Here is a 26,459-nt window from a genome sequence, read left to right as displayed (position 1 = left end):
ATGTCTCTAGTTTTGGCAGAGACAGATGGACGTCTGAGTTCATTTGGGCTCCTCTTCCTCTCCGTATAGTCTCATGTCGTCTCTCAAGCAGGATAGTCTGACTTCTTACATGGCAGCTTAGGAATCTGAGACTGACTATTCCAAGAGATAAGAAGTAGAAGCTGCTAGTCTCAAGGCCTGGGCTTAGAAACTGGCACAGTATTACTTCTACCATTAGAGCAGTCACAGATTCGAGGGGAGGGAAATAGACTCCATCTCTCAATGGGAGGAGTGTCAAAGAATTTGTGACCATCTTCAGTCTACCACAGTAGTAATTTTTTTTCAGACTGATTCAATAAGTGTTTATTGAGCACCATCACCATGCTAGACAATGGGGATACAGACATGAATAGACATAGTCTCAGTCTTCAAAAGTTTCCACACCAGATGGGGAGAGATTCCTATAAATATATAATTGTCGAAACAGTATAGTAATTATTATAACTTGGTAAGCTCCATGCCATCAGGCAAAGGTCATGACTATATTTTTTGACCATAGTATAACCAGCATCTACCACCACACCTGGCATAGACCATCAACAATATCTGTTAAATGATTGAGGCACAGAGATAAGAGTAGAATTTTGTGGAATAAGTGGGTAAAAGTCTTAAGAAAAAGGTGAAGATTGTCCAAAGTTGAGAAATCAGTGAGAATTCTTGAAGAGTAAGGAGAGGAACTCATATTTGTAACTTTGTTCCAAAATTATGATGAAAAACAAAATAAACTAATGCCCCTCCATTGGTTCATCGATAACAATTACTCACCTCCCAAATGATTTTAAGAGAGTGCTTAATGGATGTACAAAGTGACAGAAATATGTTCTCATCAAACCTATTGTTTTCCATCTTTAGTTGCTATAGATACCCTAACTGGAACAGAAACAAAACCCATTGCTGTCGAATTGATTCTGACTCATAGTGACCCTGTAGGACAGGGTAGAACTGCCCCATAGGTTTTCCAGGGTAGTAGTCTTTACAAAAGCAGACTGCCACATCTCCCACTGAGTGACTGGTGGGGTTCAAACAGCCAGCATTTTGATTCACAGCTGAGCGCTTAACCACTGCACCACCAGGGCTCCTATAGATACCCTAAACCCACTGCCGTTGAGTCGATTCAGACTCATAGCAACCCCATGGGGTTTCCAAGGCTGTAAATCTTTATAGAAGCAGACTGCCACGTATTTCTACAGCAGAGCTGCTGGTGGTTTTGAACTGCTGACTTTTCAGTTAGCAGTCATAGCCTTTCAGTTAGCAGTCATAGATACCCTAAAAAAGAAACCCCAAATTCAACACTGCTTCCAGATTCCACCAGGGTACATGCTCTCAGGGTGATCTTTTATCTGGTTTCTTTTTGTGGAAAACTAATTAAAGTCAATTAGGGTGACATGTCAGTGTCTGGCCTGGTTTTATCAGTGCATAACAAAGAGACAGAAAAAAAAAAAAGACTTGAGGGGTTGTAACATGGCTCTTGTTTTTACTCCCTAAATTGCAGATGTCTTTTTCTACTGGATGAACAACTGAAATTTCAAAGCACTTACTTCAAGCATAATTAAATGTCTTACATCAAGCAGCTATATTAGAGATTTGACTAACATTATTTCTTCTTCAAATATACTTGAAAGGATTCTTTCCTGATCTTTTTCATGGAGAATATGTTCAGTCTTCCCTATCTTTGAACCTTGATAAGACTTACAGTGTATGTCCCCACCCTTTTGTTCTTCATTATATACTTTCTTGTGTTGTACGTTAATCGGTTTATGTGTGCTAAATCCTGTGTGTCCAGCCAGCTCATAAGACCAAGGCACACATAAATAGAAAGAAGGGGGGTGAGAGAGAGGACAAAAGAGGAGAAGGGAGGAAAATAAACAAGGGAAAAGAGAGGAGAAAACGAAGAAAAGAAGGATAAAATGTGCTCGTATTGAACCTATTCCATTCATGGTGTTGTGTGCTTTACATAACATATGCCAGTTAGTCCTTATAATAACCTTGCAAAATAAGCATCTCTTTCTCCTTTGGGGGATAAGGAAACTGAAGCACAAAGAGGTCACCAGCTGAATGGCAGAGGCAGGACGAAACCCAGATCTGGCCCTTCATGCTCACTTCTCCTTCTAAAGGAAGTTGTCCTGCTTAAAGCCCTTCTCAGAAAACAGCTGTGAGCATCCATGGTATAATATGATCAGGGCACAGTGATTGGATTAGATTTTGACATTTGAGCTATGGCGTGTCCTGGTATGAAAAGATTAAGTAAGCAAAACAGTATTTTTACCATTCAACCTAGGAAATAACCGAGAGACTGAGTTAGGTGCAGGAGACAAAAAAAAAAAAATAATGAATTAAGAAAATCCCTGTCAAGTCACAGAGTAGACTTTAAGCAACAAAGGACTTATATCTAGATTATATAAATAAAACACAGATGACCCAAAAGAAAAATGATCAACAGATTTAAACAGACACTTCCCAAAAGAGGATATGCTATGCAGGGTGGCTGTGTAATGTATCATCCAAACTGGTACCACTTTTAAGAGTGAAAGGGAGCCCCATTCATAATTATACCAGGATAACAGTAGTTAACAGTAGTAAACCAGGACCGACCCAGGCAAACTAAGATATGTGGGTCACCATACTGAAATGGAATCAAACATATGAGAAGATGGTTAACCTCATTGGTCATCAGGGAAATGCAAACTAAAACCAGAATGAGATACTTAAACACACACCCATTGAAATGACTAAAATAAAAAAAGATTGACTATGTCAGCTGTCAGTGAAGATATGGAGTACCTAGATCTCTAATATATTGCTGGAGGGAGTATAAATTGATGCAGTCACTTTGGAAAATTCTTTGGAAATATTTACCAAAGTAAAACATATATGTATGACCCAGCAAAAATACACCAAAAGACACTATAAAAATTTGCCTGGCAGCATTATTCAGAACAGCCTCAAAATGGAAATAACCTTGTAAACCTTCATCTAAAGTACAATTAAAATAAAAAATAATGGAAAAAACCGAAATGTTTATCTATAGTAGAATGGATAAATAAATTGTGGCATATTCATACAAAAGATGACTATACTGCAATTAAAATGAACCACTTCTGCATAGAGCAAAATGGATATATATCACAACTATAGTGTTGACTGGTAAGAAGCAGACAGAAGAGAGTAGATACTGTATGATTCCATTTTTATAAAGGTGAAACTAATTTATGATGTTTAAAACCAGGTTACTAGTTACCTTTGGGAGCCCTGGTCGCATAATGGTTAAGATCTCAGCTGCTAATTAAAAAGTCAGCAGTTCAGATCCACCAGCCACTCCATGGAAACTTTGGGGCAGTTCTGCTTTGTTATAGGGTCGTTATGAATCAGAACCGACTCAACAGCACCCAACAACAGTACCTTTGGGGAAAGGTTAATGACTGGGAAGAAGGAGGGGCTTCGGATGTTGGTCATGTCTTCTTTCTTCATCTGGTTGGTGGTAATTTGAGTATGTTCACTTTGTGAAAAATCGTTGAGCTCTGCTCTTAAAATTAGTGTAATTTTCTGTATGTATGCTATACTTCAGTAAACAGGTGTACTTATAAAGAAATAAAGACACAAGAAAAGAAAGAAAAAAGTTCCTGAAGTAAAACAGGACCTTTATTGACCACACACAAGCCAGAGTTAGGAGCAAAAACAGTAGTAAACAGAGGAAGCCAGTCAGTAGAGAGAGTGGACTGAGGGGACGGCAGGAAGAGGCAAAGGAGCCATAAGATAAAAATGATGGGTTAATGGGAGAAATGCAAAGAAATAACCAATACCTTGTGTTGCCTCTAATCTTGATTTTCTCTCTCCTGTTCCATTTCATGTGTATCTTTACAATTATCTTTTATCTTGAGGCCATATGAGTGGCTATCACTTCTCTAAGACAAACAAGGTTAAAACACCCAACTACGCTTTCTTTCTGAGATTTCCCAAAAGTGCTGTCTCTGCATTTTGGGATTCTTCATCAAAAACTTTTTCTGTGATATAAATGACACCAAAATAAAGTAGGCCAAATGGACAGTGAACCCTGAATACATTCCATGATGAGGATTAGATGATTTCCAAAATACATTACAAATAGAGAAATATCTTGGTTCAAACTTAGTCTGTCCTGATGGTAAGTGGTACTGGAATTACAGATCTTATGCTATTCTATGTTGATCTGTTCTTTGAACTATACCATGTGCCAGATGCTAAGCATTCAGGGTTCGGCGGTGAATATGACATGATCTGTCCTCTCAAGAAACTCTTGGTTTCGTGAGGTTTGTTCCTTTCCTTTATTGCTGAATCTTCACTACCTGTAACAGTGCCTAGGCTACAATAGATGTGCAATTAATATTTGTCAAATAACTTATTACATAGGTAATGTCGATACACAAAAAAAGCACCATTCAATGGAATGTTGTTGGTTGTTGCCGTTGAGTTGATTCCGACTCATGGTGACCCCATGTTTGTAGAGTAGATCTGCTCCATAGCCTTTTAGAAGCAGATTGCCAGGCCTGTCTTCTGAGGCGCCTCTAAACCAAAAAAAAAAAACCAAACCCACTGCCATAGAGTCGATTCCAACTCATAGCAACCCTATAGGACAGAGTAGAAATGCCCCATAGAGTTTCCAAGGAGTGCCTGGTAGATTTGAACTGCTGACCTCTTGGTTAGCAGCTGTAGCACTTAACCATGCCACCAGGGTTTCTGGGGCGCCTTTAGGTGGGTTTAAACCTCCAGCCTTTCAGCTAGTAGTCCAGCACTAGCTGACCACCCAGGTATCCATGCAGTGGAATATAGTAAGCCTATACAGAAAAGCTTTGGTGATGAAGGGCAAGAAATAATTATTTCTCTGGTAGAGGTGAGGAGAGGCTACATAGAAAAATCTATTCACTAACATTTCTGGCACCTGAGCTAGTTTGACCTGAAGACTCCATGTGACCCCTTCATATGGTTTGGCTTCCTCACAGCATGACAACCTCAGCTTCTTATAGACTGAGGTCTTAGGCTTCTTACAGGGCTTAGACTCAGGGCTCCGAGTGCACGTGTTCAGTGAACAAGGTGAAAGCTGTATTCCCTTTTATGACCCAGCAATCTCCTAGCATCACTTCTGCCATGTTCTTTGACCAAAACAGTCACCAAAGGGTAAGACAGTATACAGTCCTGGGGAAACCAGCACAACCTGTACAAGACAAGGTCATGGTAGCTCCACAGACATATCCAAACTCCCTGAGGGACCAAATTGCTGGGGTGGGGGCTGTGGGGACCGTGATCTCGGGGAATATCTAGCTCAATTGGCATAACATAGTTTATAAAGAATATGTTCTACATTCTACTTTGGTGAGTAGCATCTAGGGTCTTAAAAGCCTGTGAGCGGCCATCTAGGATACTCCACTGGTCTCACCCCTTTTGGAGCAAGGAATAATAAAGAAAACTAAAGATACAAGGGAAAGATTAGTCCAAAGGACCAATGGACCGCATCTACCATGGCCTCTACCATACTGAGTCCAGCACAATCAGATTGTGCCCAGCTACCATCGCCGACTGCTCTGACAGGGGTCACAATAGAGGGTCCCAGACAGAGCTGGAGAAAAATGTAGAGCAAAATTCTAACTGAAAAAGAAAGACCAGACTTCCTGGCCTGACAGAGACTGAAGAAACCCTGAGAGTATGGCCCCTGGACACCTTTCAGCTCAGTAATGAAGTCACTCCTAAGGTTCACCCTTCAGCCAAAGATTGAACAGGCCCATGGAACAGAACAAGACTAAAGGGGCACACTAGCCCAGGGGCAGGGACTGAAAGGCAGGAGGGAACAGGAAAGCTGGTAATAGGGAACCTAAGATTGAGAGGGGAGAGTGTTGACATGTTGTGGAGTTGTTAACCAGTGTAATAGAACAATGTACTAACTGTTTGATGAGAAACTAGATCTGTAAACCTTCATCTAAAGTCTACTTTAAAAAGAAAAAAAAGTCACCAAAACTCCCATGAATCTGGAGGGGAAATATAGGTTACCACTTGATTCAAGAGTGGCAAAGTCAAATTGTAGATGAGCATATGGAATTGGGAGATAGTGTTGTGGCCAAATTTGGAAAATACCACCTGTCACAGAGGTTATAATTGTTCTTTGTTTCAGACATGAGTCGTGGCAACTTGGAGAGAAATGGTCTGCCTAGAGTGGCAGGATTAACAAGAGGCATTTTGGGAAACTGCTCATAGAGATAATATTGCAAGGGGATACTATTAAGTTTTTAAGACATTTATTTCAAGCCTTTTAAAAACCTGTGATGTTTTGGTATTATTTGTGCAGTTTCTGTGCTTTTTACAAATGATTCTAATCTCATTAGGAAATGTAGCATAGTTTATACCTGCCAGAATTTATGTCAGCTGAAGAGACACTGAGGGCTCACTGTATATGTGATACTTTTTAGCTAACAGAATCTTATAGAAACTAAATAATTGCCCAAGATCACAGTATAAGTGAAAGGCAGAAAAAGCAGGCCCATATGAGTCTAAAGCCTATACTGTTTACCACCATCCAATATTGCCTTCATGGCAGGAAATCATGAGTTTGGCTGAAATATTTCTTTGGTATGAAATCTGGCTGTGCCTTTGAGCAGTATCAAACCACCCACCACCAGGCTTCCCTTTCTAAGTAAGGTTGGGGGTCATTACATTAAGAACACATAATAATGTAACAAAATTTTATTAGAATGAATGGCAGTAGGGACCCAGGATACATGAGGGTGAGTGAAGCAAAATTGTTAGCAGAGAATTCACAGCAGTTGATGAAACTACTGATTTTTTGAACTATTTGCATTCTAAAAAAGAATCTGCCATACCTACCAGAGGGCAGATTAGGGGATTGACCCAGAGTGGAAAGGAAAAGCATCTAACTTCACTGTATGGCATGAGTACTGTTAGGCCTATCTCGTCAGTGCCTGGAATCTGTCATTTGTTCATTCTTAGCAATATCATTCTCTTGCTTTTCTAGGATTATAGCCGAGAAGGTAAAGGAGGTTCTGTTCATTCGGCCCCGGAAGTACATCCACTGCTCCGGCCCAGAGCCAGCAGAGCCTGGCTACATCAACATCATAGAGCTGGCAGCATCCATGTGCCGCTATGACCTAGATGACATGGATATCTTCTGGCTCCAAGAACTGAATGAAGACCTTGCAGAAATGGGTATGTTTTTTCTTAAGTAAGTTGTGCCTTGACTCAACTCATGATTCTTTTTTTTTTTTTTTAAGTTGTAGGAACCCTTTAACTTATTTTCATCTTGTCATTTCCTTTCTTTTCTGGCTTTTTAGTTTATTTTTTCCTTTATCATATTTTAGTTAGTTATTCTTCAGATGCATAAATATGTTGAAATAGAGCAACCACATTTAAATCTGTTCTCATTCGTGCTGAACAACACAAATCAGGGATGGCAAGTAGGTTTGACAAGGCTGCGTCCTGAGTGAGAATGTTCCCGGCTGATTTGGACTTTTGGTTGAAAAGGATCCTGAAGCTGGTTCCTGGCTCAGCCCTGAGGAGCAGTCTGATCAGTGAGCAGGGTAAAGGTAGAGGCACCTCTGCCAGGGGTTTACCATCGCCACGTGATGGAGAGACTCCAGCTTCAGCATTGGACAGCACCACTGCAACTGAAAGGTTGCTGTGACTAGCACCGTTAATGCAGGACTTGTAATTTTGCTGCCTGGATGAAGAATGGCAGGGGCCATGGATTAAAGGCCTGGGGCAAAATATCCCCAAAGCAGTTCTTTGCTACCTCCAGCAAGTTGTAGAGTTGTTGTACAATTCTCAAACAAAAAACAAGCAAACACAATAATTTTAAAGTAAATGTATGCCAGCAATGCTAGAACGTGCTGGGCTTAAAGGAAACTCACTTTATGTTTACACACACCTCCTTTTAATGTCTTTCTTCTGAACAATGTTTAGGTCCAAGTGTTGCTGTGGAACTGTGGGTGGTTTTTAAGTCTCCCATATAAGGTATCGTGAAGGATATATTTGATTTTGTTTTTCTTTCAGTCATTTGTTCATTATTAGTACAATAAAGACTAGTAGTTTTTCTTTTCTTCCCTCCCTCCAATCCTTGCTTTCTTTCTTTCTTTCTTTCTTTTGAGTCTGGCACCTCAATGCATGTGAATAAAAAATTAAAATTGTATTAAGTCCAGTTTGGCATGGTGACGTTAGTTATTCTGCCAATAAACTCTGCTTATTCCTTGCTTTTCGATTTGGGAAAATCTTTTTAGCCTGGCCTGTGCCTTCTCTTGTTCTGCTCTCTACAGGGAGAAGGGGGTCAATTTATGGTGGGAAACACAAAGAGAATAAAAGACTGATAGAGAAAGAAAATCACAGTATCAGGGCATAATCAAGTGGATTGATGGCTCAATGTTCCGTTATGTTTATGAGTAGCGTCTGTACACATTACAGTCATTACAGTGCTGCCTTCAGCATGAAACCATCTTATTCATATTTTGTAACTAATTCCCCTTGGATGAGGTTTTTAAAAAAAAAAAACTTTTTATTTTGGAACAGTTTTCAATTTACAGAAAAGTTGCACATTTAATACAGAGTTCCCCTATACCCTTCACACAGTTTCAGTTTTCCCTAATGTTAACATATTACATTACCATAGTACATTTGTCAAAACTAAGAAACCAACACAGGTACACTAATGTTAACTAAACTCCAGACTTTATTGGGCTTTCATCAGGTTTTTCCATTAATGACTTTTTTTCTGTTCCAGAATCCCACCCAGGATACTATGTTTAAGCTTGGACAAGTTTTAAAAGAGGATTAGCTTATCTCAAGTTTTCCTTTAGGGTGAATAATATTGTAGTAAGGCTTCTAAGAGCTTAAACTTTAAAAAACAAAATTAAATTAAACGTATTTTGTTTAATTTGAAAACAAAATTAAATTAAGCAATTTCCTGATATTTCAGATTAGGAAATTTTTTAATTGAGTGCTTACTACATACCAGGCACTGTACTAAGCTATGTATGAACATTATCTCATCTCAACCTCACAACAAATTGATGAGTTTGGCTTTATTATCCTTATTTGATAGGTAAGGGAATCAAGGTCAAAGCTTAACAAGCCAATATGAAGGCAAAGTTGGAATTCGAATCCAAGTGCTGTAGTAACCACAACACTATGCTCCTTCACTCCAGAAAAAATAATCTATATTTGTGTGTAATTTGTCTTGAAACATAAGGCCTGGGAAGGTATTGCTTTCATAATTAGCTACAACATTAAGAAAGGTAGTTTATGCAAAATTCTAAAGTTCCTTAGGACACCATATTTTACAACTGAAATGGAATACTTTGGTAAACTAGTTTTTTATTATTTTGAGAATTATTCTTGGAGTTTACAAACTGTTAGAATAAATATATAAGTGCTTTCATAAAATCGTTAGTCTTCCTAAGAAGAAAAATGTTTTGTTGTCACCAACATCCACCATATGAATCCTTTAGTTGGGTCATTAAATGTGGAATGCTAAGAAAAAAATAAAAGTATAGAAGGAAAAAGGAATCAAGACACAAAAATGGTAATTTCAGAAATGGCAGTTAGACCTTTTGAATGCAAATAGGTTTATATTATATTATGGTTTCCCATTGGAAAATACTGCATTGGATTTTGTTAAAGTCAGGTTTGAAAACAAAGTATTTCATATGTATAACATAGTGCCTAGAAATTTCTTTGAGGGCTTAATGCCTTTATGTATGAATATTGCCTTGTATAACCAGTGGATGTGCTCATTGGGACTAATTTGCCAAGAATGAATTATTATTTATGTCCAAATAGTTATGTGAGTTTAATTATTGTATTATCCTATGTATTAAAGTGTTCAAAATTACAAAGTTTAGTGAAAACCCCTTTCTCAGTGGGAGTAAGAGAAAATGAAGAGAGATTTAGGAGGAGACAGGCTAGGATTTAGGCAGAAAATTGAAAGGGTCAGTAATATATCTCTAAAGGAATGTGATGAAATGTATTTCTCCTTTCATGTGTCAAATACTGATATGTGATTATAGGTAAATATAGAATAACTCTAGCAAAAGATTCTTTGGAATCTGGTTGTGTCAGGCTCACAGTAGGTGATTTGGGAATGACACCCGACTGATGCGTTGATTGATTATATTTCTGTGCAGGTTGTGGGCCAATTGATGAGAATCTTATGGAAAAGACAGTAGAAGTCCTGGAACGCCATTGCCATGAAAATATGAACCATGCTATTGAGACAGAGGAAGGGCTAGGCATAGAGTATGATGAAGATGTGATCTGTGATGTGTGCCGGTCTCCAGACAGTGAAGAAGGGAATGATATGGTATTCTGTGATAAGTGTAACGTCTGTGTACATCAGGTTAGTGAGAACGGAGGCCACTACCTCCCCACAGTCTGCCTTTCTGAAGCTCGGTGATGAACTCCAGCACTCATGTTTGGGTAGCAGCTTGCATTTAAGAATGAAAATAAAAGATTTGTCCTGGTTGTTCTTCAGTATTTCCTCTAGAAACAGTACCTCTTATGATCCTCAGGGTGACCTATCTACTAACTTTATCCCAGGGAGGGTGGCTAAACCCAGGTCTTTATTGTGTCACTTTATGCCTTGTTCAATACTTTTTACACTCCCCCCTCCCCGCCCCCCGGTTGTCTCCCTGCTGCCTGTGTGGGAATCTTCCCTCTGCCTTTGAAATCCTTTTGCATCATCAGGTTATGCCCATGGCGAGTTTACATTCATACAAATGGAAGTCTGTACTCCTTATCCTGGTTACCCAGGGGCTTCCCCATTCCCAAAATCTATCACTCCTGGGAAGCTAGGTCTACCCCACTTTTGAAGGTCATAAAATTTTAGGACTGTAAAGGACTGCTGTCTGGTTCCCCAATTTTACAGATAATATCAGGAGGGATAAAGTGACTTATCTAAGTTCTTACAGCTAGTTATTTGTCATTCTTTCTAGCACTCTGCCTTTTTAATTAACAGTAGTAATGATGATGATATTAATATTCTTTTTGGCTCTTTCCTGTTCCCCTGCCCTCAGCCCTGTGCTCTAGCTAAAAGGATTATAAAGGTCCAGTGATAAATATTCCTAACATTGTCTTGTCGCCATGGTTCAGCTACACCGCAATTTAAAAATGTCTTCTTCTATCTCCAGCTCCCAAGAATCTACATGTCTTCCAAGATCTACTTCAAATCCTTTTTTGAACTTCCCTATCCTAAGCAATTTTTACTCTTCTGAACTTATCCTGTATTTCACTCATTTCATTAATTTATCTAGCAAATAGGTAGGTACTCAGCTCCATCTGTGTGCTAGGACTGTGCTGCATGCTGAGGACACAGTCAAGGGGCAGACACGTCTCTACCCCCAGGGAGATCCTAGTCTGCAGTAGGAATTACAAATGAACTCTTCTTGTACACAATTCCACACTGCTGTGGAAGTGCATGGGAGGGATAGGGTCAGGGACAACTTCCAGGGAGGTGGCATCTGAGCTGAATCTTAATGGCCAAAAGGAGATGCCAGGGAAAACAGCAGGGTTTGTTCAGGCAGAGAGGAGAACCTATTCGAACAGGGTAGTAAGAGCAGGCAAAGTATGTCAGGGGTAACTCTCAGTGGTTCCTAACTAAAGAGAGTGGGGGGTGGGATAGGAAAGCATGAGGGTAGAGGGGGATGAAGGAACTTTGGTTTTGTCCCATCAACCCTGAAGGATCTGGTTTGTCTTTTAGAGAGATTATTCTGGCTACAGAATGACTGGAATGATTAGAATAGATAACATAGGAGATAGAAAGGAACTGGGGCTTAAAACCTTTTTAATTCCATGGGCCACCTCTGTATGTAAAAGGTACTCAAAATTATTCTGTGACCAATTGAGTCTTTTGTCTTTCTTCATTCACCTGTGTCCTTTAAAATAGTGAATTTTGAAAATTTCCTCCACTCTACCAATTACTGCCATTTATGTCATAACCTTTGGAGCCCTGGTGGCGTAGTGGTTAAGTGCTCAGCTGCTAACCAAAAGGTCAGCGGTTCGAACCCACCAGCGGCTCCCTGGGAGAAAAGATGTGATGATCTGCTCCTGTAAAGGTTACAGCCTTGGAAACCCTATGGGGCAGTTCTTTTCTGTCCTATAGGGTCACTGTGAGCCAGAATCAACACAACGGCAGTGGATTTAGTTTGGCTTTTTTATGTCACACCTTTAGTGAGAGCAGAAAATCTTCAGTATTTAAATATGGACTTAAGTAACTGACAGTAGAGGTCCACAATTCCTTCTCTGTAATTCCAAAATTATAAAAGTTCTGAAAAGTGGAAGTTTTTACTTAAGCTTAGCACCAAACCTAATTTGGGGACAACACGGGCACTCACTTAATATGAGGCTGTTTATAGTCTTTATCCCATTTTGTATAAATACTCATATGTTCTTTTAGAGAAATATTAATATGTTTGATTATATGGAGCCCTGGTGGTGCAGTGGTTAAGTGTTTGGCTGCTAGGCAAAAGGTCCACAGTTCGAATCCACCAGCTGCTCCTTGGAAACCGTATGGGGCAGTTCTACTCTGTCCTATAGGGTCGCTATGAGTCGAAATCAACTCAACAGCAATGGGTTTGGGTTTTTTTTTTTCGGCCCACTGGTCCCACTGTGGGGTTAGGTAATCTACCATATATATGGTATACTTTATTACTTTCCTAATATCTGAGCAATTCTGAATTTCTTAATGTTTCTCATCCTAGGGGTTTTAGATAAAGAATTTGTAGACCTGTAGTAGATTTGAGGAAATCCTGGTGGCGTAGTGGTTAAGTGATACGGCTGTTAACCAAGAGGTCAGCAGTTCGAATCTGCCAGGCGCTCCTTGGGAACTCTACGGGGCAGTTCTACTCTGTCCTATAGGGTCGCTATGAGTCAGAATTGACTCGACGGCAGTGGGTTTGGTTTTTTTTAAGTAGATTTGAAGGCAGTGGTGCAAAAGTCATCTGTATACCTTTTCTACATTTGTCCTTTACATTTGGCACAAAATATTAAGGAATTTTTTTTCAGGTTCTGTGACTAACAAAATTAAATGGAGCAGGATAATTCTCCCCAAGGGTCTTTTTATTTGATTTGCAAACATATCTAGTAATGTTCTTCCCCAAATAGAAAGAGATGACATTAACAACTAACAAGGCCTTGCTGAGTGCAAGCTAGTATGCATTAAAGCTGGGACATTTGTGCCACAAATTTTATATAAAAGGAACTCTTCCCAAAGTGGGAACATTCAAGGCTTCGTTGGATGCTAAAGGGATCCTTGGGCTAGAGCTCCCTCTGTTGACTGAAGTGACTTAAGTGATTTGGAAGATATGGTTTATTCCTTAACACAATGAGGATAGGTTAATATGTGATCTGAATTTATTAAACATAATTTTTCTTCTTTACTGTCACCATATTATGTTCAGTGTTTGTTCTTCAGTGATGATAATACATTTATGGTCAGTACTTTCCAAGAGATATTTACATCAGTAAACTTCAGATTTTAGCAATGAACTTGAATTTTCATTGAAAAATGTAAAAGTTGGCACCATTCCAAGTCCCTTCATGTGTATACATTTTCTGCTTCTTAGCCCAGATATTGAACACTGAAATTGAGGCCTGAGTTAATTTTCCTGAAGGTACAAGGTGCATATTCTTATATCATTTATGTCTGTCATGCATATAATTTTTGGCACTGACTTTATTAACCCCCTGAAATTATATGTAGAACATATGTAAATTCTCAGGAGGGTCCACAGCCTTCATTTTTTTGTGGTCAGGAAAAAGTTGAGAGCCACTGCCATGGAATACAGGCTTCTACCATCTTATGACCATAAATAAGTCTACAGAAGGACTAATTAAATGGTTTTCTTCCAAGTAGAATGGCCAAGAGAAACAGGCATTCCTGGAACTGGCCACTGGCCTTTCTTCTGCTGGTCTGAAAAGGGCTGTATCTTAGTGAGGAAGTTTGCTTTTATTTCCTAGCAAAAATTCTGAGCTTCAGAGAAAAAAGCTTTAAAGGCTAGGAATCTTATAAATGGTTATTGTCATAAGACCAGCCTGATTGATTGGAGTCCAGCTTCAGTTCTTAAACTGAATTAAATTATTCTACCATCAGAGGAGCCTGGGTGGCATGAGCAGTTTGGAATGGCTGCTAACTGAAAGGTTGATGGTTCAAACCCACCCTATGGCAATCTGCATCCGTAAAGATTACAGGCAAGAAAACCTTATGGAGCAGTTCTACTCTGTCACATGGGGTCACCATGAGTCAGAGGCTGATTTAATGGCAGGTTATCAACAATAACAATCAAACCACCTCATCTACTCAAGCTCAGTGTAGGGGGTATTCCAGATAAATTGATGATAAAGGCCCTCTGCCCTCTCCTTACAGTCTCACTGAGAAGATAAAACATAGACAACAGCAAGAGTAGAGAAGAATTTGTGATGCTAACTACACATGTGGCAAGGGAAATCGCATAGAGTGTGGCAGTGGTAATGGGGTTCAGGAAATGGAGCAGATGCAAGGGGCTACAGTGGCCTGAGAAAGGTTCTTAGAGGGGCCTGGAGTTTGAGCCAGGTCTTAAAGAGTGAGAAGGGTCTGACTGCAAAGAGCAGCTGACAGCGAAGAGCAGGGAAACTTCTTAAACAGACATATGGAGGTAAGAATTAAAAGATTGGTTGTGGGAAAACGAGGAAGCCTGCCCGTCCTAGTCAAGGGCTCTGTGTTTGGGTGTGGTGGGGCATGAATAGCAGAGTTTCGATCAGGCCAGAGAGGCCAGAGAGTAAATATTTAGACTTTGCCAGCCACATATGATCTCTGTCATATATTCTTCTTTGTTTTTATTTTTTACAATCCTTTAAAAATGCAAAAACCATTCTTAGCTTGTAAGCCTTACAAAAACAAGCCTTGGGTGGTAATTTGCCAAACCCCATTTTAGATTTAGAGAGAGGAGATGCAGAAGGAATCCCTGGAGAGTTTGCCACTGTGTGATGATGTGAAATCTTTGTCTTAGTAAGAATATGGAAGTGAAATAGAGAAAGAATTGAAGGTGTGTAGGAGGAAGAAGAGAATTTAGAAGTAAATTCATCCAAGCAAGGGGTGATGAGAGCTTGGATGGGGCAGTTGTGGTAGGAATGGAGAAGGTCAGAGGCTGAGGGCCACTCTGTAGGGAGGAATAGCAAGCCCCCAGGATAGAGGAGATGAAGTAGGTCATATGAGTCCAGGAATTTGGATCTGGAAGGTGGGAAGCATTGTGATGTGGACAGGAGGAGTTTGGGAAAACAGCCTGGTCGGGGGGACATAGTGAGTAACTGTTAGTAACTTGAATATGAGCTAAGGGTGAATCTCCTAAGCCAGGCAGAGACCCTGAAGCTAGAATAAAGAATCATTCAGTGGTGGAACGTGTGCCAGGCCACATGGGAAGCCAGGTGTCCCTGGGTTTAGGTTCTAATAGTGAGAGGGGAGCAGCAAAAAGGGGAGAGTGGGCAAAATTGGAGGTAGTGAAAAGGAAGGCTAGAATGTTTTCCAAACTAGCATCCCCCTCCCCTGCCAGCAATTCATTTATTTTTCCAACTTCATTCCATAAAGGATTTGAAGCAGCTTCCAGAGCTCATTATGGAGTACTGTGATTAATGTAATATTCTGTTCAATTCAGGATTCATTCACAAGTCCTCTTTCAACCCAAGCAAATAATTGTTGCGATTTGCTGAGTGCTTTTTATGCGCCAGGCACTCTCTTAGGCACTTTATAAACACTAGCTCATTTGCTCCTCAGAAGCTTCGTTCTTTTTTTCTAACACTTTTTTCTTGATTACAACAGCACGTGGCATGTAGAAGTTGTTCAGCAAATAATTGACTGACTAATTGCATAGTCCTTGAAGTAGCTTTAGAAAACAGGCACACACACACACACAAATCAATAACCCCAGCACTCAAATAACAATTCAGCTAGTCTTTGGGTATATTTCCTTCTAGTCTTATTCCGTTGTCTTTAAAGTCAGTACTCACAAAGACAAGCTGATCCCATAACAGGTGCTGAAAGTTGCCTTTTTTTTTTTTAAGTGTTTTTAAATTACTAGATCCTGGATATGAGTTTGTTTGACTTTATTTGCCTCTTTCGCCTAAAAGCAGGGAATGCTCTGTGACTGTACATCAGAACACGTGGTGAGAAGATGTTGACCATTCTCCTTCCCGCCCTCCTTGTGCCTCCAGGCCTGCTACGGCATCCTCAAGGTTCCAGAAGGCAGCTGGTTGTGTCGCTCTTGTGTCCTGGGCATTCATCCACAATGTCTCTTATGTCCAAAGAGAGGTGGGGCCATGAAGACCACCAGGACAGGGACTAAATGGGCTCATGTCAGCTGCGCCCTGTGGATTCCAGAGGTAAAAATTCATCCCGGTCTGCAGTCACAGTGTTCATACTGACTCAGGCTTAGCCTGAAGATGCTTCATGCCTGCCCATGTTTCTGAAGTGATAATGCTTCCATTTAAAGTACCTCAGATCCTTCTTGAATACAGGTGTGCATGTAAACCTGTGCAGATTCATTCATAGGTGGTACTACCAGTGGTATTTAGTAAATTTGTATGAGAGTAGAGACACAAAAGATCAGTGTAAGCAGCAGATTTTTTTTTAATTGTAGAGTTTCATAAATGTTTACATGTGTATTTATCTCTAACCACAGCCCAGACCAAGACATGGAACACCCCAAACATAAAGAGCACCCCGGAAGGCTCCCTCATATCTACTTCCCAGTCCCTATCCCCCAAGAGTAACCACCGTTTTGGTTTCTATCACCATAGATCAGTTTTGTCTGTTTTTGAATGTCATATACATGAAATCATACAGTATGTACTCTTTTCTGTCTGGCTTTTACTCAGCACTCCATGTTCTTATATCGCTGTTCATTCCTTTTTATTGCTAAGTATTAGTCTATTGTACTGATATAGTATCATGATTCATTTACCCCTTACATTTGTGTTGTTTCAAGTTTTAGGCTATTACAAATAAAGTAGAGTGCCCTTTGATTTTGGGAGCTCTTTTCAGAGTTTAGACTAAACATTTGCCTAAGAGCTTCTTTATTCAAAACTTTACTCCTCATTATTTAAGCTGCTCCGTCAGTTGCTGGTATTTTCTCAGGGGCTGCATGCACACTAAGTTGGTTAAAACAGGCTTCCAGGCATTTTGTCTGCTTGGGTATCCCACTCACACCCTCCCTCCCCAACCCCCATCCAAGCCAAAAAAAATTGTGAAGTAGTTTAACTGCATGAGGAGAGAAACTACAGAAATTAGTTGGTGAGGAGCCAATAACACTGTATCAGTAATTCATTCTCCTTTAAAACTCCCTTCCTTTATTCTTGTTAAAGTTGGTTCCGGGGCAGTTACTGTCTAATAATCGAGTTCACAAAATTACACTAAAAGTCCTAGATAGATACTTTTGTATTCTTAAGTATGTATATAGAAGTCAGAATTTTTTAAATTTTTTGAGTAGTAGTTTTTTTTTTCCCCTCCCTAAGAACTTTCAACTTACAGACATAAGAAATGAGCTCTCAGATTTCTGACGAAAGAGTGACTGATTTCCTGAGCAAGTCCCCAAGCAGGCTCTCTCAGCACATAAAAGTCTGAAGAAAATGACTTAGGAAGAGTTCTTTAAAAGTAAAAGAAGCTTTCTCACCTGCTGGCATTTTCTTTGGACTGTTCAAGCTCTCCCTGATCTTTTACTGTTAGTCTCCTGATGCAGGTAGAGCATATACTAGTTTGACTATCATTATTCAACAGTCCTTTACTTTTTCAAATTGTATCTCTCTTAGAAACTCATGTATATGTTTGTAAAAAAAAAATGTTTTTAAACACTTTTTACTAGGACTTGCTTGACTCCTTACTTTAATATGGAAAAAAATTCCATTTTTTTAAAGTACCCCTTTCAGCATTATCCCAAAAACTAATTTCACTTTGAAGCTACTTAGGATGAGGGAGTAGGGCAGGCTGATGATAGTTATGTGGTTTTAAAGACTTTGGTTTAAAAATGTTATCATCCTCAGCCTTTCTACTGACATCTTCTAAAATCTCATCATTTCCTGAATTGCTACTACTTTCCAACAATAAGCTGAACTGAAAGGCTTATCACTGGCTCTGTTTTTTATCCTTAGTCAATTAAGTGAAATAACAAAGCATCTAGCACTATTTCTCTAACATAAGATAGGTGCTAGATTTTGTGAAGTTTAATTCCTTTCCTTAGTAGTTTTCTTTGTTCCTGATTTATTAAGATAACTATTCCCAAAAGTGCAAAGACAAGCTACTGACTGGGAAAATACCTTCGGAAACTATGTGTCCGATCAGAATCTAACAGCCAATATATATATAAGAGTTCGACAGCTTAACAGCAAAAAAAGACAAATAACTCAATCATAAAATGGGCAAAGGACTTGAATAGACATTTCACCGAAGAGGACATTCACCAAACACCTGAAAAGATGCTCAGCATCATAAGCCATCAGAGATGCAAATCCAAAACCACGATGAGATACCATTTCACTCTAGGATAGCTAAAATTTAAAAAAACAAAATAACAAATGTTGGTGAGGATGTGAGGAAATTGGAAACCTTACCCATTGCTGGTAGAAATATAAAATGGCATAGCCGTCATGGAAGACAGTGTGGCAGTTCCTCAAAAAACTAAAAATAGAACTACCATATGACCCAGCAATTCCGCTCCTAGGTATATACCCAAAAGACTTGAAAGGAGAGACTTATAAAGAGACTTGTATACCAATGTTCATTACAGCACTATTATAATAGCCAAAAGGCGGAAACAACATAAATGCCCATCAGCAGATGAATAGATAAACAAAATACAGTACATATATAAAATGGAATACTACTCAGCCAGTAAGGGAAACAAAGTCTTAATACATGCTACAATATGGATGGAGCTGGAAGACATTATGCCGAGTGAAATAAGTCAGTCACAGAAGGACAAATATCGTATGACCTCACATATAAAAAGACAAGAAAAGGCAAATGTGTAATGACCAAAGTTTTTAGTAGTTACTAGGGGCAGAAGGTCAGGGGAAAGTGAGGGGTTAACGGTGATGGAAATACCAGATTGATTAAGAGTAGGATTGCATAGCTGATTATTGTAATTGCTGTCAATAAGTTGTACATCTGTGAAAAGTTGAATTAGCAAAAGTTGTGTGATATATATACAATGACCAAAAAAAAAAAAATGTAGCTGCTGAGGCTGCTTATGTACAGCCAGAAACATCCTAGGATTTAGTTTCTTGGTTTGGAGGTTTAGGGTCATGGTTTCATGGGATGTCCCAATTCAGTGGGCTAATAACATATTTAGTGCTTCTGTTCTATCTCCTAGTTCATTGTGTAGTGCCTGGGGTCTTAAAAGCTTACAAGGGCCAAGGCACGACAATTGTTCTCTTTTTGCCTGGAACAACAGAGGAAGGAGAGTCAGGAATTGAAGGAGGGTATGGAATGTGTGGCTTAATTGCCTCCACAAACAACTGCCTCCTTTACCGTGAGACCAAAAGAACTGGAATGGTGCCTGGCTACCATTACTGAACATTTCAATCAAAGATTCCATAGAAGAATCCTGATCAAAAGGGGGGAAACTGCAGAGCAGAGTTTTAAATTCTCATAGAATTCAGACTTTCCTGGAACCATGAAGGTTGGATGAACCCCTGAAACTATTACCCTGAGATAATCTTTAAATCTTAAACAAAAATATCCCCTGAAGCCTTCTTAAAACCAAACAATAGTTTAGCTTAACTAATAAAAAAGTATCTGCCTTCAGCATTATGCTCTTTTAAGAACTATCTATATGGGATCATATTGACAACAGCAACTCAAAAGATTACATAGGAATCGTAGGGGAAGGTGAGAAAGGTTGCACAACTTGAAGAATGTAATCGGTGTCACTAAATGGTACATGTAGAAACTGTTGAATTAGTATATGTTTTGCTGTGTATATTCTCAACAACAAAAAAATTAAAAAAAGACTAAAACACTAAATGATGGCAATAGTATGGAGCAACTAGAATTCTCACATTTTGCTGGTAGCAGTAGATAACTGTAGAAAAGTTTGGTAATTTATTATGAATTAAACATATACAACCAGCAATTCTGGGAATTAAATTACTCAAGAGAAATGACAATATTCATTCATAAAAAGACTTGTGTAGGAATGTTCATGGTAGCATTATTTATAATTGCCAAAAACTGGAAACAATCCAAATGCCCAATCCAATAAACAAGAGAATGGATAAATAAATTGTATTACGTTTATACAATGGAATAACAGAAATTTATAAAGGAATAAATTCTGATTCACACACACACACATACACATTCCTAGTCTATACTTCTGCCCTCTCACCCCATATATGAATCACATCACTGGAAATGATTGAAGATCTGAGCAGTGGGTTTTATTTATTTACCCATGGTTCCACATTAACCTTAAGAGATGTGGCTCACCTCACTGTTTTTATTTTCTGAGCTTCATATAACATCATTAATGGTTTGTGGAATGTACTTCTGGAATGCCTTGGTGCCTCTGCCTTACAGGTGGTGTTTTATCTATAGGTCAGCATTGCTTGTCCTGAGAGAATGGAGCCAATCACAAAGGTCTCCCACATCCCGCCCAGTCGGTGGGCCTTAGTTTGCAACTTGTGTAAGTTGAAGACAGGGGCTTGTATTCAGGTAAGTCTCCATGAGAAGTAGTGGAGTGGACTAACACCAAACTGAACAGATTCACTCTGCAGTGAGAGTACCCTATGAACCAAGAAAGTCACTCAGGAGGCCACCTGCTCACTTCTGGGACTCTGCTTTATACAGACCATTTCTGGAACTTTTTTTTTTTTTGGCATTGTCTCTGGACCCTTCAGCTTAATCTTTTGATATCCATAAAAAAGAATCCATAGTAGAAGTTAATTTCCATCCTCGTGATGTCAGATCTGATGAATAAGGTGAGTGCAGAAGCTGGATGATACCATCCTGGCTGGAACCAACACCCTGAGTCCTTGTGTGGCTTACCAACTGACAGTGGTTTCTGGGGTTCTAGGATGATTTGATGAATGGCCTTGTTGCTAGACTAAGTGCAACTCATTTTGGTAGTGAAAGATGGAGTTCAATGGATAAATTCTGGTAGATAAATTTGAAAGTCATTCTTGTAGGCACAATTATTACATCTAGTAGTACAGATAAAGGTTTCTGAGACATCTGAGGACCAGAAATTCAGCTGCTCAAAGTAGAAGTAGTGGCTATGGGGCACATGCACTACTACATTCTACCCTCTAATATAGTTATTTATCTATGAGTTTTATATTCCCTAGTAGGCAGTAAGCTCAGGCTGTTTCATCCTTAGATCCCCTACCCTACTGATGGGGCAGACAGACAATAAATAATAGATTGATGGATGAAAGATGAATGGAAAGATGGAGGTACATAATGTTTTGAAGTAAATTTCTCATTTGTAGAACAGTAGTACTTATTTTCATTACCTAGAGTTTGGATTCTGCATTTTCTAAAAGCCTTACAAAATGAGACTTTTAAAACTTTTATTATAAGGAATTACATTGATTTAACAAATATTTGAGTGCCTAATTCTGTGTCAGGCACTGTTCTAGGCGCTTTGGATTCATGGATGAGCCAACAAAGAACCTTGCACCATGTACCTTACATTTTAGTTGAGATAGATAGATAGATAATAAGCAATATATATTAAACAGTGTACTAGAAGATGTTAAGTGCTATGTTGTTACATGCCATCGAATCAGTTCTGACTCATAGCAACGCTATGTTTAAGCCCATTGTTGCACTCACTGGGTCAGTACATCTTGTTGAGAGCCTCCCTCTTTTCCGCTGACCCTCTGCTTTACCAAACATGATGTCCTTCTCCAGGAACTGATCCCTCTGGATAACGTATCCAACATAAGTGAAACAAAGTCTCGCCATCCTTGCTTTTAAGAAGCGTTCTGGCTGTACTTCTTCCAAGACAGATTGGTTTGTTCTTCTGGCAGCCCATATTCTTCACCAAAACATAATGCAGAGGCATCAGTTCTTTGGTCTTTCTTATTCATTGTCTAGCTTTTGCATGCATATGAGGTTATTGAAAATACCACGGCTTCCGTTTTTCCGTCAGGTGTACCTTAGTCCTCAAAGTGACACCTTTGCTTTTCAACACTTTAAAGAGGTCTTTTGCAGCAGATTTGCTCAATGCAGTATGTCGTTTCATTTCTTGACTGCTCCTCCCATGGTGGTTCATTGTGGTCCGAGTAAAACGAAATCCTTGATAACTTCAGTATTTTCTCCATTTATCACGATGTTGCTTATTTGTCCAGTTGTGAGGATTTTCTTTTTTTTTTCTTTTTATTGTGCTTTAAGTGAAAGTTTACAAATCAAGTCACTCTCTTATACAAAAAATTATATGCATCTTGCTATATACTCCTCGGAAACCCTGGTGGCATAGTGGTTTTTGGGTTATATACTCCTTGTTGCTCTCTCCCTAATGAGACAGCACACTTCTCTCCACCCTCTATTTCCGTGTCCATTCAGCCAGCTTCTGACCCCCTCTGCCTTCTCATCTCCCCTCAAGACAGAAGCAGACCACATAGTCTCATGTGTCCACTTGATCCAAAAAGCTCACTTCTCACCAGTATCATTTCCTATCCCTATCTGAAGAGTTGGCCTTGGAAATGGTTCCTATCTTGAACTAACAGAAAGCCTGGGGACCATGACCTCCAGGGTCCTTCCAGTCTCAGTCAGACCATTAAGTCTGGTCTTTTTATGAGAATTTGAGGTCTGTATCCCACTGCTCTCCTGCTCCCTCAGGGGTTCTCTGTTGTGTTCCCTGTCAGGGCAGTCATTGGTTGTAGCCAGGCACCATCTAGTTCTTCTGGTATCAGGCTGTTGTAGTCTCTGGTTTATGTGGCCCTTTCTGTCTCACGGGCTCATAATTACCTTGTGTCTTTCATGTTCTTCCTTCTCCTTTGCTCCCGGTGGGTTGAAACCAATTGATGCATCTTAGATGGCCGCTTGCTAGCGTTTAAGACTCCAAACGCCAAGGTGGGATGCACAATGCATTCTTAATAGATTTTATTATGCCAGTTGACCTAGATGTCCCCTGAAACCATGATCCCCAAACCCCCACCCCTGCTAAGCTGGCCTTCGAAGTGTTCAGTTTATTCAAGAAACTTCTTTGCTTTTGGTTTAGTCCATTTGTGCTGACCTCTCCTATATTGTGTGTCCTCGTTCCGTTCACCTAAAATACTTCTAGTCTGCTATCTACTTAGTGAATACCCCTCTTCCTCCCTCCCTCCCTGCTCTTGTAACCATCAAAGAATATTTTCTTCTCTGTTTAAACTATTTCTTGAGTTCTTATAATAGTGGTCTCATACAATATTTGTCCTTTTGCAACTGACTGATTTCACTCAGCATAATGCCTTCCAGATTCCTCCATGTTATGAAATGTTTGATGGATTCATCGTTGTTCTTTATTGATGCGTAGTATTCCATTGTATGAATATATCATAATTTATCCATTCATCCGTTGATGGGCACCTTGGTTGTTTCCATCTTTTTGCTATTGTAAACAGTGCTGCAGTGAACATGGGTGTGCATGTATCTGTTCCTGTTAAGGCTCTTACTTCTCTAGGATATATTCCAAGGATTGGGATTACTGGATCTTATGGTAGTTCTTTTTCTAGCTTTTTAAGGAACGGCCAAATCGATTTCCAAAGTGGCTGTACCACTTTACATTCCCACCATCAGTATATAAGTGTTCCAGTCGCTCCACAAACTCTCCAACATTTATTCTTTTGTGTTTTTTGGATTAATGTCAGCTTTGTTGGAGTGAGATGGAATCTCATTGTAGTTTTGATTTACATTTCTGTAATGGCTAATGATCATGAGCATTTCCTCATGTACCTGTTAGCTACTTGAAGACATTAATGAAGTGCCTGTTCATATCCTTTGCCCATTTTTTAATTGGGTGATTTGTCTTTTTGTTGTTCAGTTTTTGCAGTATCGTGTAGATTTTAGAAATCAGACGCTGATCAGAAATGTCATAACTAAAAACTTTTTCCCAGTCTGTAGGTAATCTTTTTACTCTTTTGGTGAAGTCTTTGGATGAGCATAGGTGTTTGATTTTTAGGAGCTCCCAGTTCCCAGTTATCTAGTTTCTCTTCTGGTGTTTGTGCATTGTTAGGAATGATTTCTATACTGTTTATGCCATGTATTAGGGCTCCTAACATCCCTATTTTTTCTTCCATGATCTTTATCGTTTTAGATTTTATATTTAGGTCTTTGATGCATTTCAAGTTAGTTTTTGTGCATGGTGTGAGGTATGGGTCTTGATTCATTTTTTTGCAGATGGATATCCAGTTATGCCAGCACCATTTGTTAAAGAGACTGTCTTTTCCCCATTTGACGGACTTTGGGCCTCTGTCAAATATCAGCTGCTCATATGTGGATGGATTTACGTCTGAAGTCTCAGTTCTGTTCAATTGGTCTATGTATCTGTTGTTGTACCAGTACCAGGCTGTTTTGACTACTAGCTTCTAAAATCAGGTAGTGTGAGGCCTCCCACTTTGTTCTTCATTTTCAGCAGTGCCTTACTTATACAGGGCCTCTTTCCCTTCCTTATGAAGTTGGTGATTTGTTTCTCCATCTCATTAAAAAATGTCATTGGAATTTGGATCAGAATTGCATTGTACCTATAGATTGCTTTTGGTAGAATAGACGTTTTTACAATGTTAAGTTTTCCTTTCCATGAGTAAGATATGTTTTTCCACATATGTAGGTCTCTTTTGGTTTCTTGCTGTAGTGTCTTGTAGTTTTCTTTGTATAGGTCTTTTATGTCTGTTAAGATTTATTCCTAAGTATTTTATCTTCTTGGGCACTACTGTAAATGGTATTGATTTGGTGATTTCCTCTTTGATGTTCTTTTTGTTGGTGTAGAGGAATCCAGCTGATCTTTATATGTTTATTTTGTATCCTCATACTCTGCTGAACTCTTCCATTAGTTTCAGTAGTTTCCTTGAGGATTCTTTAGGGTTCTCCGTGTATAAGATCATGTCATCTGCAAATAGAGATACTTGTACTTCATCCTTACCAATCTGGATGTCCTTTATTTCTTTATCTAGCCTAATTGCTCTGGCTAGGACCTCCAACACAGTGTTGAATAAGAGTGGTAATGAGGGGCATCCTTGTCTGGTTCCCGATCTCAAGGGGAATGCTTTCAGACTCTCTCCATTTAGGATGATGTTGGCTGTTGGCTTTGTATAAATGCCCTTTTTTCTTTTGAGGAATTTTCCTTCTATTCCTGTTTTGCTGAGAGTTTTTATCATGAATGAGTGTTGAACTTTGTCAAATGCCTTTTCTGCATCAATTGATAAAATTATGTGGTTCTTGTCTTTTGTTTTATTAATGTGATGGATTACATTAATTGTTTTTCTAATGTTGAACCATCCCTGCATACCTGGTCATGGTGAATTATTTTTTTGACGTGTTGTTAAATTCTTTTGGCTAGAATTTTGTTGAGGATTTTTGCATCTAAATTCATGACGGATATAGGTCTGTAATTTTTTTTTTTCTGGTGTCTTTACCTGGTTTTGGTATCAGGGATATGCTGGTTCCATGCTTTTCTATGCTCTGAAATACCTTTAGTAGAAGTGGTGTTAACTCTTCTCTGAAAGTTTGATAGAACACTCCAGTGAAACTGTCCAGGAAAGGGCGTTTTTTTGTTGGGAGTTTTTTAATTACCTTTTTCATCTATTCTTTTGTTAATGGGTTTATTTAGTTGTTCTGCCTCTTTTTGTGTTAGTTTAGGTAGGTATTGTGTTTCTAGAAATTCATCCATTTCTTCTAGGTATCCAAATTTCTTAGAGTACAATTTTTCGTAGTAATCTCATACAATTCTTTTAATTTCAGTTGTGTCTGTTGTGATATCGCCTGTCTCATTTCTTATTTGGGTTATTTGCTTCCTCTCCCGTTTTTCTTTTGTCACTTTAGCCAATGGTTTATCAATGTTGTTAATTTTTTCTGAGAACAAACTTTGGGTCTTGGTAACTCTTTCAATTGTTTTTCTGTTCTCTATTTCATTTAATCCTGCTCTAATTTTCGTTATTTCCTTTCTTCTGGTGCCTGAGGATTTCTTTTGTTGCTCTCTTTCTATTTGTTTAATTTGTAGGGATAGTTCTTTAATTTTCGCCCTTTGTTCTTTCTGTATGTGTGCATTTATTGATATAAATTGACCTCGGAGCACTGCTTTTGCTGTGTCCCAAAGGTTCTGATAGGAAGTGTTTTCATTCTCGTTGGATTCTAAGAATTTCTTTATTCCATCCTTAATATCTTCTATAACCCAGTCTTTTTTGAGCAGGGCATTGTTAAGTTTCCAAGTGCTTGATTTCTTTTGCCT

At 39.1% G+C, this 26,459-nt stretch overlaps 1 protein-coding gene across 3 annotated transcripts in view; it reads left to right on the top strand.

The window, feature by feature from the left end:
* Positions 1 to 26,459, top strand: part of JADE3 (jade family PHD finger 3) — a 194,728-nt gene that overhangs the window by 138,866 nt on the left and 29,403 nt on the right. For all 3 annotated transcript variants that reach the window (XM_049871273.1, XM_049871274.1, XM_049871275.1), the window contains exons 5-8: positions 7,037 to 7,227; positions 10,194 to 10,405; positions 16,249 to 16,416; positions 20,627 to 20,743. In XM_049871273.1, the coding sequence (XP_049727230.1) occupies positions 7,037 to 7,227; positions 10,194 to 10,405; positions 16,249 to 16,416; positions 20,627 to 20,743 (688 nt within the window). The remainder of the gene's footprint in view (positions 1 to 7,036; positions 7,228 to 10,193; positions 10,406 to 16,248; positions 16,417 to 20,626; positions 20,744 to 26,459) is intronic.

This window comes from Elephas maximus, chromosome X, assembly GCF_024166365.1.
Source record: "Elephas maximus indicus isolate mEleMax1 chromosome X, mEleMax1 primary haplotype, whole genome shotgun sequence".
Taxonomy (NCBI): domain Eukaryota; kingdom Metazoa; phylum Chordata; class Mammalia; order Proboscidea; family Elephantidae; genus Elephas; species Elephas maximus.
The sequence above is the reverse complement of the archived record's forward strand: the minus strand, read 5'-3'. Positions and strand labels throughout refer to the sequence as shown.